The 12009-nt window shown below is 42.0% G+C and overlaps 1 protein-coding gene across 6 annotated transcripts in view; it reads right to left on the reverse strand.

The window, feature by feature from the left end:
* Positions 1 to 9860, reverse strand: part of atp6v0a1a (ATPase H+ transporting V0 subunit a1a) — a 57423-nt gene extending 47563 nt beyond the window's left edge. For 2 of the 6 annotated variants that reach the window (XM_063184995.1, XM_063184989.1), the window contains exons 1-6: positions 9766 to 9860; positions 7104 to 7295; positions 6451 to 6529; positions 5774 to 5871; positions 4933 to 5061; positions 1868 to 1950 (exon numbers count right to left, since the gene is read on the reverse strand). In XM_063184995.1, coding sequence (XP_063041065.1) covers positions 1868 to 1950; positions 4933 to 5061; positions 5774 to 5871; positions 6451 to 6529; positions 7104 to 7220 — 506 coding nt within the window. In that variant the 5' untranslated portion in view covers positions 7221 to 7295; positions 9766 to 9860. The other 4 variants (XM_063184981.1, XM_063184960.1, XM_063184968.1 and 1 more) reach the window with 3 other exon arrangements.
* Positions 9861 to 12009: the final 2149 nt, after the last annotated feature.

Raw genomic sequence — 12009 nt, forward strand, 5'->3', positions numbered from 1 at the left:
AGCCTGATAAACCAGACTAAATGTGAGATAAAATGTGCAATTTAGTCTGGCCCCGATGAATGACACATTGGAAGATTGTTGATGGAAACCACCTTTTGTCTTTAAAACTGTGTCTGTGCCAATTGGCCAACGCTTTGTCGTCACAGATAACCTCGTCCGATTTGCATCCAAAGATTCAAAATAAATCAAAACGACTTCCCTGCATTGTGATTGGTTTGCCAGATTCTGGGCATTGGGGCATCGTCCGAGGCTAGACCCACTATCAGGCAAAAATAATTTTGGCCGCTGGCGGGTGGGGCTAGTTTACTAGGCTATAAAAATGACTTTAAAATGATCCTGTTGTCCAGCCCAAGTAGTTTTAGGTAGATGATTGACCTGTGCCAGTTCTGTGACTTTTTAGTACCCCATTCCTTGCAGACTAATACTTTATTTAAGTTTCTATTTTGATATACAGTTTATGTATGACAATCATAATAACCGATTTTCAAAAACAATGCCAATACTGCCTTTTTGCTTTGTAGGGCAGGATTGGTCTCTCAGTATTCACAAATCTCCAGGATCATCAACAAAATAGTCGCCCTGTTTCCTTTCCCAGACTCTGGAATTAAGTGGAGGAATGCGAGGGCAGCCAAAGCAGGCATATGCAGGATTTTAAACATGGAGCGGGACCAAAAGGAGAATCAAGTTGTGTCGAAAAGAAAAGTCTGCCTCCATAAGATTCCGTTTTGCTCCCACTGTTTTGTTTCATTACCACAATGTTTTGCTCATTTAACTAAATGAACACAAACAGAAGCAAAACAAACCGCACCGTGTGCACAAAGGGCATATCCAGACGATTTACCTCTGCCCAATGCGACCTCAACAATGCCATTTTCCTTTTACTGCCTGTACAAACAGATCTCCTCCAAACCTTTGAGGGTTGAAGACTATTTTGAGTATACATGGGTTTCCCGTTCACAAACATTCCGGTCTACGTGCACAGCTAGGGGTCCCTCTGCAGCCTCTGTTTGGAAACGGTTGTCACTCAAAAAATGAAAAATGCCCTCACATGGTTGGCTGCTTGGCATCTTGCCCCTCCTCACAGCGCAAATGTTTGTAAACGGGAAACCTATCTATGCAGCAGTGGTGTAGTCTACTTTTTTATGGTGGGTATACTGTATATGAGATTTTTTTGAAACGGGTATACTGTATATATTTGTGCTATTCAAAACAATGGATCAATCAATCAATTTTAAGTGGGTATACTGAAATCCCTGAAATTTAGAAGTGGGTATACTCGGTATACCCGCGTTCTACGTAGACTACACCACTGCTATGCAGAAGTATGCATGTTAAAACGCAAAACTGTTTTCACTGGAAACAGTACAGTCAATTCACACTTTCACAAAAACTATTTGGAAACATTCAATTTATTCAATTTTCTATTTATGTTTTCATTTTGCTGTTTGTCTCCTAACTCTAGAGAGGCTGTAATGATTTCCACTGTTTTTAATTGCACACACTGACAGATTTGGCCACAGTCCTTCACATGGCAGGATGTTTCAATAAATCAATAACAATACTAGAAGCCCCATTCCAAAAAGTGCCTAGGGGCTTAGCTGCATTTGAGAAAAAAAATCAATTCTCAATTCTCCACCTCATCTGTGCAGAGGGTAAACCGAAATACAAGCAGTGCTCCATCACCTTGCAACAGGGTGAAATGCCCATATGAAATCACATGGCAATCCTTCATAAGCAATAAACTGTAAGCTTTGCAGAGTGGAGCATCTGTCTTTAGCTTGAATCCGAGACGGTTTTGTTTCAATCTTGTAGGGAAATCTACTTGCCATTTTGATTTCAGTTTCAGCCCTTTTGAGAGTGAACTCACCCAAGCCTGAGTGGAGCTCCTCTGCCCGCCTCGGTGGGGTCCAGTAGGGTAGAGGACTCCTCCATCAGGGCTGGGTCCTCCATCTGAGAGACGGGTGGAGAGGAGTAGAGAGAGGGGACGTAGGGGAGAGAAGAAGTGAGAGAGGACCAATATAGCAGGGTCTGAGACGCAAAACCATCATGTGACGTAAGCAAAGTCGGTGAGGACAGGATATAATGTGAGGACAGGTGATCGGCACGAATGGGGCAAAATGAATGGAACTGTCTGGATAAATGCATGAATGGATCGGATGTATGGATTAGAGGATGACATTTTTCAGGAATTCCCGTGGGTCCCGCGGGTCCTGCGGGATTCCCGCGGGATGGGAGTCAAAATTTTAAAGATGAACGGGAACGGGCAGGAGCGGGATTAAAGATGAATGGGAGCGGGTAGGAGCGGGAATAAAAATGAATGAGAGCGGGAATGCTCGATTATTTTTTCATTAAAAAAGCCTATGATTGATTTTGAGTGGGAGTGGGCAGGATTGGGAAACATTCTTTTCAGGAGTGGACGGGATGGGATTTGTTTCTTTTACTCCAGTCCGGGATGGGACGGGATGGGATTTTTTTTCTGGGACCGGGATGGGACGGGAGTGAAAATCCACTCCCGTGTCATGCTCTAGTATGGATGCATGCATACAGCGTTGTGTTAGGATGAGCAAGAGTTATTCTTGGGCTGCTCACTCCAGCCAACCCTTGATGTAAGTCATGCAAGGTGAGCTAGCGTGGTGAATCAGCGATCTGCATTCAGTATATTAAAGGAAACATTGTATGTTTTTTTTCTGTTTCTCATCACCCAAGTGGCGTGTGTCCATAGATACGATTTGATAAGTTGCAAAATATCCCTCGGGTAAGAATTGGGAAACAGTATTCCATGAAAGCCTATTTTATAACTTCCTCAAACATTTACACTTCAGCCGTTTTCTCAAGTTTCATCCAGTAAAAAAAGAATGCTTGTGTGTATAACTACTTATAGTCTACACTACTCTTTTTTTATTACTGAAAGCATAGTTAAGCATGTCTTTACGCATCTTAAAGCAATCACAATATATCAGCGTTCAAATAGAGTATTATTAATCCAAAATGTTGATTCTAACATTGAAGAAAGCTTTTCTGATTATTGAACCAGCCATTAAAACTATGTATATAGAGACAAACTACAAGTTGAAAGCATAATATACATTACAACGAATGCTAAAGGCTATTTAGTCTGAGGCGAAATCATGCTTCAGGCACCAGCTAACTTAGTAGGCTGGACCTTGATGCCTTCTGCATCATAATTAACAGTGGGCATGGAAAGTGGGTGGGGGATTAATTGTGTTTTATCAGTCATGCAGATCTCAGTCTTTCCGAAGAAGCGGAATATGTTTACATGTAACAAAATCATTAACCAATTACTCCCGTCCCGTGTAGTGTGTGTGTAGTCGTGCATGTACGCCCCGCTTTATAGTGTGTTATGCCATGGGGATGAATGATTAACAGCGAAACTGCCGGAGATGGCGCGGCGTGGACTGAAAAATCCATCCATGCAGCATTTCAGAAGGGTCAATGATTTCCCACACCGTAGAGAACGCATTTCTTCTAGAGCAGACGTGGGCAAACTCAGGCCCGGGGGCCACATGCGGCCCGCTCGGCCATTTCATGCGGCCCTCAGAGCCTTTCCAAGAAAAAAAATGCAGATTCACATGGTCACTCATTCTTCAATGCGCTACCTAAAACAAGGGTCTTGGAAACCTAAGATTACTAAAGTCTACATCTAGATACAATTAGCAGGAATGGCATAACTGACAATGGTGTAATTATGTTGGCGTACACCATTTCTTATTATTGGCACGGGCAAGTTGCCTACGACATCCGGCCCTTTGGTCAACTTTCTAAACCCAATGCGGCCCTTGATTCAAAATAATTGCCCACCCCTGGTTTAGAATGATCTACCCTCATTACTCCACATGGCCACTTGTAAAGGGTGCGATGACACCTGGAAGTTCACCCATGAGTAGAGGTGCACCGAAAATTCGGCCACAGAAAATATTCGTCCGAAAACGCAAAAAAAAGACACTTTCGGTTTTCGGCCGAAAGTCAATTGAGTGGCCGAATCGGAGGTCGAATAGAAAATGGGCATTAATTAGACTCATTTCAGTTCTACTCTAACATTTGAAGACTTCAAATAAACATTTATTTTCTGTGAAAAACATGCCTAAAAGTTTTATGTAAGCCGTAGATTTAAACAATATTTAAAAATGGTGAAAAACCTAACTTTTGATAACTTTTAACTGAACTGTAATATTCGGTTTCGGCATTCGGCCAAGTGATTAATTATTATTCGGTTTTGGTTTCGGCCACAAATGTTCATTTCGGTGCATCTCTACCCATGAGGACAGAAAGGAGAGAGGGAGGGAAGTCGGTAGAGCAGGGCAGTCAGTCTGCTTAAAAACTAGCTCAGTAGGAGTAGGGACTCACGAGGGATAGCAAAGGAAACAATTACTAGGTGCAGCCCAAGGCTCCCGGAGCTGCAGTACCAAACAGTGACAAAAACCTGTCCAACTGGAAAGTGGACAGGCCGGAAATGGCAAGACCAAAGGAAGTAGAGAAAGAAGATTTTACTCATACGACAGAGAGAGAGAGAGAGAGAGAGAGAGAGAGAGAGAGAGAGAGAGAGAGAGAGAGAGAGAGAGAGAGAGAGAGAAAGAGAGAAAGAGAGAAAGAGAGAAAGATGAGTGAGAATAGAGACAGAGATGAGATAATGTGACATTATATGACACAAAGATATGGAGAAAGAAAAATAAACATATTACATCCTCTCATTGTCCTAACAATAGCCCTTGCATTGCACAAGAGTGCACCAAACCCAGCCAGGCAGCCAGCCCCAGATGCAGATGGATTTGTTAGTCGGACGACGTGGTGATCAGGGGAGTAACAGAGGCATGCATGTGGGCAGGCAGCATCGAGACAGGGAAAAGAACAGTACAACACAACACATACTCTTGCAGCACCACCTCCACTGCTAGCGCTACCGCCAGCCCTGACCTCATCGAAGAACTGCTGCGTGCGCCTCAGGATGTGCTTGAGCTCCGTCAGCTCCAGGAAGTTCTTCTTCAGCGCCTCCTGGTTGGTGTTGATCTCCTTCAGCTCGTTCTCCAGCTTCTCAAAGGTGGCCTGAGATCAGAGAAAGTAGAATAGATGATAAGGCCCACTGTAGGCCCATTGTATTAACGAGTAACTTCAGAGGAACGTTCTCTTACATTACAGTTTCTCTGCCTGAGATCAGTGCGGGTGGGAGAGTGTCAGGTCAAAAGGTTACATCTAGGGGGGCGCTGTGGAATAGCACGCTAAGCCCCCAACATTTGGGCATGCATGCTCATGGGTAACGAATGGTCACATACGGAAAAGTTAAGTGCCTGAACGCGGGGGGTTCGTAGGTAAGCACTTTAGTGCTCAACGTAACTGGGGAGTAAATGGGCACCCGCACTGTTCTGGCCGGTTCATGGGTCATAAAAGGTGGCAAAGGAAATTCAGATTGGGGCTTCAAGATGTTATAAATACATGAACTACTGAAAGAATATTGGAAAATGTATTTTAAGGCTGGACAAATGCTATTAGTCTTGCTTTAACCCATTGTGTCCTGGAGACACATATACGGGTTTTTCAGGATTTTGAGATTTTAGCTGTTTTATGAACTATGTGGGTATGTTAGAGCTGAATGAACACATTACAATGCAAGGGGAGGGTCTTGGCTTTTAAATGTAACTCATTTCATGTTTGTATGTGCTTCGGAGGCTGAGATATTTAGGATTTAATAGGAAGAGGGCATCCTTTCCCAAAAAGGGCTCAGGACAAAATGGGTTAAGAAAGCTGTTATGGCCTTTACCTCCAGGTCGATCATATCTCTGGGGAGGGGCACTTCTGGATTCTCCCCAGTGTCCACAATGCAGATGTTGGCTTTCTTGATCTCCTTCTCCACGTACCCTAAACACAAAACAGGAACTCTGCTGTTGTTGTTGTTGTTTACATGTCAGAATGTATGCAGTTCAGTGGGAGCTAGGGCTGTAACAATATTGTATCGAATCGAGGAATCGTGATACACGCGGTCACAATACTGTATCGCGATACAAGGAGGCAGTATCGTGATACACCCTTTCAAAGTTCTGTTACCAGTCAATGCAGAAAACAACCACGTGACATGATGTGATGGTGCTTCCAAGCTTCAAATCAATATCATTATTATTTGTTAACTTTTTCTTTTACATTCTTAGTAACCACTTGTAACCTATTTTACCTCGAAACGATCATCAAAAAGATACATTTTAAAAATCGTGGGGTGTATCGAACCATAGGTCAAAAATCGTGATACGAATCGAATCGTGAGTTGAGTGTATCGTTACAGCCCTAGTGGGAGCACTTGCATGCATGGAAGAAAAAAAGGCAGAAGTTGAGGGACACAGTGAAAAGGCGTAAAGAGAAAAGAGCTAGAGGAAAAGAAAGCCCAGAGGAAAAATAGGAGAAGAGGAAGTGGAATATTTCTGAGAAAGGGACACAGATTCTTACTCAATTTGCGGTCCATCTCCTCACAGCGACGGACTTCATTGACAAACTTTCTCTGGAACACATTCACGTCTGGGTTGAGCTGTAATGACAGAGACGGACAAATTAAAGTCTATCAGCATTCCCCACAAGAAACACTGACTGTGCCACCCTCGTGTTTTACCGAAACCCTGTAGCCTACATGCTTCGCTAAACACTCATCCCAGAGGATTTCATTCATGGAAAACAATAACCTTGTGTAGGCATTCACATATCCACATCCCAGGGGCTACATACTTTCCTCAGGTTTTGCAATTAAAGCATGACTAAGGTATTGCATTTTAGATTAGATTATGCTTCCCACTAGACGAAAGGTAAATAAATACATCATTCATGACAGACAGACAGACAGACAGAGAAAGAGAGTGGGTGAGACAGACAGACAGACAGACAGACAGACAGACAGACAGACAGACAGACAGACAGACAGACAGACAGACAGACAGACAGACAGACAGACAGACAGACAGACAGATCAATACAATCCACATGAAAGATCAATGTGTGTTTGTGTGTTGACTACTTCAGCATGTGCATGCCTTTGTGTGAGATGAGTGCAAGTTGAGGGAACTAAGAGACCAGGCTGGTCTCCAGTTGTCTCTCTACAGTATACTCACATCTCTGAACTGCACCATGCCGATCTCCCCCAGCTCACTGACGGCGCAGTAGGCCGACTCTGACTGGAGGAAGAGCTGGGCCAGGGTCATCTCCTCGCTGCGGAACAGCTCCCCCATGGCTGCACAGCACTCTGGGTACGCACTGCACCCCACTCAAGTCAACCAATTCTATATGGGCTCAACGGCCTGCTGCTAGGGGAGGAAGACACAAGATGATTAGACAATACAAAACACACAAACAATGCAATATCCCTTTTTTTTTTTACATTTTCCAATTCATAAAATATCGCCTACTACCTCAGATTGCAAAGACCATTTATTCCCTTATAAACCCCTGACAGAATTCCCTTTTATTTTGTCCTCACCCCAATAGAGCCCACAGTAGATATTTCAAGTGATTTTGCTGTGTGCTGGGAGAGGAGACAGGCACAGGGTTACAGCAAGCACTTTTCTGCTTGATAAAATATAGTTACTGATGAGATTATTCACAAGAAGCCTTCTCTTGACATCCTCACCTCTTTGTACCATCACACCAGTCCTTCCTTGCCTTGCCTTTCCTGCACAAAGGCCATGATTGGCAAATCAGCTTCAATAAATTCTTCTAAAAATATTTATGTGGAGGCCATTCCATGTCAATTCACATAACACACCCTCCCCAGATGAGATGGGTGAATTGACATGGAATGACCCATAGGCGTCGTAAGCACTATTCTTTTTCCAGCCAACATCACGGCCTTTACTCCACTCAGCTGGAGTGGAGTGGCCCTTCAACCTTCACCAGTCAGCTGAGGGAATACCATCAGGCCTTCATCAGCAGGACTCACCACCAGTCCCTCCCTCCTCTTCCTATCTCAACTACACAACAAGCACTTTTCACACACATGACAACGCATACCACCATCTATGCATTCAATTTGCGCCGACGTGAGAAAGCAGGCCTGTGTGACACATTATACCACATTTCCAGACAGTCGAATTGAAAATCCTGGATAAAAAAAAAACAATGAAAGGCTAAGGCAACATTCTTTACAGGTCTCCATGGTAAACAAGCAAAAGGCTGCAAAAGACTCCTCAGTGTGTGTTCTGGCATCCCCAACCAGAAGAACCATGTGATATGACCTGGCTTGGACACTGCTCCATCACTAGGGAAAATATGCCATACAATAGGGCATTTGACACATGGCGGTACTGAAAAAAGGCAATGCATCAAATTCCTTAAAAATAATTCGAATGTTCTGGAAACATGCAGCAAGTCCTGTCTGACAGCTTTTCCATTGACCTCCTTTCGAGGAATGGGCAAAAGCTCTACTTTTGCTTTCACATCTGAACATACGGATATACGGATAACTGGCTGACTGAGGCTAATTATTTTACAAGAAACAGAGTAGCACTGATGGTAGTGATAGCAGGGGCAGTGTGTGGTCTGTTGACTGGGAGCTGAGTAGGAGTCAGAGGAGGTTTTACAGTGTGGAGGGGATTATGGATTAAGCCGAACCATGTGATGTCTTGTTGGCTACACGGCAAAGCCTATGGCCAAAGGGAATCCCAGTTTGTGATCTTTTACTACAAGAAATTAGTACCAAACAATCTGTAGACTAGTGGGGGGAAAAGAAACCCATTACGGTTTACAGACAATCTAATTACTAACAAGCCATGTCAAAGAAAGTCAACAGCTCACACATGTAGTAGAGCGGTCTTAAATGAATGTTAGGGTGCTAGGTCTTGGAAGTATGCACTGCATTCTTTAATCATTCAGGCTGAAAGGAAAACTAAAAGAGAGAATAGCTGTAATTCTAGACGATGGTTAAATATTTCAGCAACCAAGCCAGCGTCATTGTCTAAGCCCAGAACAAGAGGCTGACTGAATGAACAGACCGCTCCAGTTTGACAGTTCACGACTGACAGCCTGTCAGCATTACTTGAAAGAATTTTGCATGTTGCTAGTAAAGCAGTTCCGAAAAAATACACAAAGTAGCCGGCTGTCAGGACGCACAAGTAACGCTACCTGGGGAACATATTTAATTAACCTGTTAGCCAACATTAGCTTACTAAGTTATGGTGGCAGTCTGTGAGGCCAGAACGGGCTCCCGGCTGACTTCCATGCAAGCTATCCCATACATGACAACCTGGCTGACTTCTAACGTGAAAGACAGTACTGTCACCAAACCATCCTAATTTGACAGCCAAAATTCAATGTAGTAATTAACTTCATAATATACTTAACGGAGACTAAGGCAGCTAGCGTAGCCAGCTAACCTAACCTTACAAGTAAAGTTAGGCAGCCAGCAAAAACAACAACCATGGAACTCACCCAACTTCGAAGTGCTTTTAAGACTTCAGACAAACTAATTCACCTGTGGATTTAGTAACACAACCCGCGTTTACAAAGTGCTAACTGTAACTCCATAAACAACAGAGCCATGTTATGAGTTAAAGGTCCCCGAAGCACAGCTTATTGGCTAACACGGTTAAGCTACCCATCCTGGGATAGCAAGCTAACGTTACCTCAATCATTTTTGAAGCACTATTGGGAAGCTCCATGTTGTACAACTTTTACAGGGTGATAAACTTTACTATGAGCGCTAAAACCTGGTAAGACGGCTTCTCTTTGAGATTAAGTTTGTAAACATTTGGTGATATCGCATATGTTCCCAAATCTTACCTGTAACTGATGTCGTCCTCTGATGTAGCGATCTAGCTGTCAACTTGTAGAACTACCATGTATTATCAGCTGACCGGCGTGTGATGACGAAATGGGGTGGCGCGCGGACTGCAGCAGTCAAAACTGGTGAGTCACATGATCAGTCTTACCTGTCTGTCTCTCTCTGCATGGGTGATTTTGTAAGAGCTTGCCCTAAGTTGTTTGTGAATTATAGTACCTTTAAGAAGAAAATATATAGGCTTACTACACATGTGAAGTATGTAGCCTACACAGCATGAACCTTAGAACTCTACCTCAGTAGGCCTACCAACCACGGTTGATAAATAGGGCCACCATAGAACTATCACCACCATAACTTTTTTTCTATCTAGAACATGCAGAGTGACCCTTCTGTGGATGGATCATGATCATAATATAGTGCAGTGTTTCTCAACCAGGGTGCCGGGGCACCCTGGGGTGCCGCAGGCCCCCTTCAGGGGTGCCGCGGAAACATGGCTGATAAATAAATTATGTACTATCATACATATTTGTCTAATAAATTAATGCTAAGTCAGTAGAATCTGTCTGATGACAATGAAGTTAATTTAGGTCTCCCTAGTAAGCTGCAACTTCAAACGTAGGTTTTGTGACGTCTCCAAATGTGTTACTTTTCTAAGCTTGTGTGGTGGGTCAAAGACGAGACGTGCATTTTTTCTGTTCCGCACTCATTTAACTATCAAAAAAGTAAATTAATGAATTTTGAATGTTATGCTGATAAACAGCATAGTCTGGTGTCTCATTTCAGTAACATTTAAAGAAAAATAATTGTGAATGTATGTGTTAAATAATCTCATAAAGTGCAAAAACGTCATTCAGTGTAATGGTCCGAACTTAAAAATCATCAATACATCCTTGAATAATTATGCAAAATGACGAACAAAATTCTTTTTTCACTCTCTGGGCATAATTCTAGAAGTCTTCTTGTTATTGTATCAAAAGCACGTTTCATTACCATTTTGTTTTGATATTCAAATCATCTGGGGACTTTTGTCCGGATTTTCAATTCCTTAGATATCATTCAGTGTAATAAGATCAACATGGTGCTTTTAAATCATAATAAAAAGTGATAGTCACACACAATATGTGACATCATCAAAAGGAACCCTAGGGACCCCTTAAGTGATGATGCAAAGGGAGAATCTTGTTCTTCAATAGTCAAAAATTCTGTATTTTTATCTTGTGGTAACAGCGTCCACAAAAACAGATGTCATTCAGTGAAATGTCAAAAAACACTTTTATACTCAGATATTCATCCAAACAAGCATATTTTCTAAATGGACATAGTAAACATTGTGGGTCAAAGTCATCGTCTCATGTAGGTGACTAACTGTGTGCTTGTAAAAAGGTAAAAATAAGGTGAAAAGTATTTGGTCGTCCTTCAGTGTAAGAGATGTCATTCAGTGACATGCAGTGTAAGGGCCATTTCATTCAGTGTAATCGGTTCATGGTTGTATATTAAGAATCAAAACGGCAATATAAGTTGCAATATTACTCTAAGATATAATAATATTATGATACTACTTAAAATTATGACTTTTATTGTTATTTCCATTATAACCTTGTTATTGCCATGTAGCATCCATATTACTGAGTAGATTCTGGGATTTTGGAAGTTGTACATGAATTATCAGAACACCCCAGTCACAATCCCCGAAATATGCAGGTTAACAGACAAAAACATCTTTTTTATTGTTTTAGGCCTAAGTAGTAGCCTACCTCTAAGCTTGTGGTCTTGGAAGTTCTTCAAAACACATTTTAATGCCCCAATATTAAGTAAAATACCAATTATTTGACAACATCTATTTCTGTTGTCACTCATTCAGGACGTTGAGTACTGTAGTATGATGGTAACAATATGATAGCAATGAAAAGTAGCTGTTTATATAGGCTTTTTTGCCAAGGCATCATTCAGTGTAATAGTTGTGGTCATTCAGTGAAATGCACATTTTTATGTGAAAATAAAGTCAAATTCTTACGAAACTTATTTGTTTAGCACAACAAATGCGGGGGCATACAACAAATCAATAATTGTGCATTTTAAACTGATTTTCTCTTCAGTGGAAAAACTTCTTAAAGCCAAATGGGTGAAATGCACTCGGTGAAAGACTACAAACACTGCAAAAACTATTTGCAAATGCCTTTTACTAGAAATTTTAGGTTTGATGAAGACCTTAAATATAGGCCTTTACTATGGTATGTAGCTTA

The sequence above is a fragment of the Engraulis encrasicolus genome, chromosome 2 (genome assembly GCF_034702125.1).
Source record: "Engraulis encrasicolus isolate BLACKSEA-1 chromosome 2, IST_EnEncr_1.0, whole genome shotgun sequence".
Taxonomy (NCBI): Eukaryota; Metazoa; Chordata; class Actinopteri; order Clupeiformes; family Engraulidae; genus Engraulis; species Engraulis encrasicolus.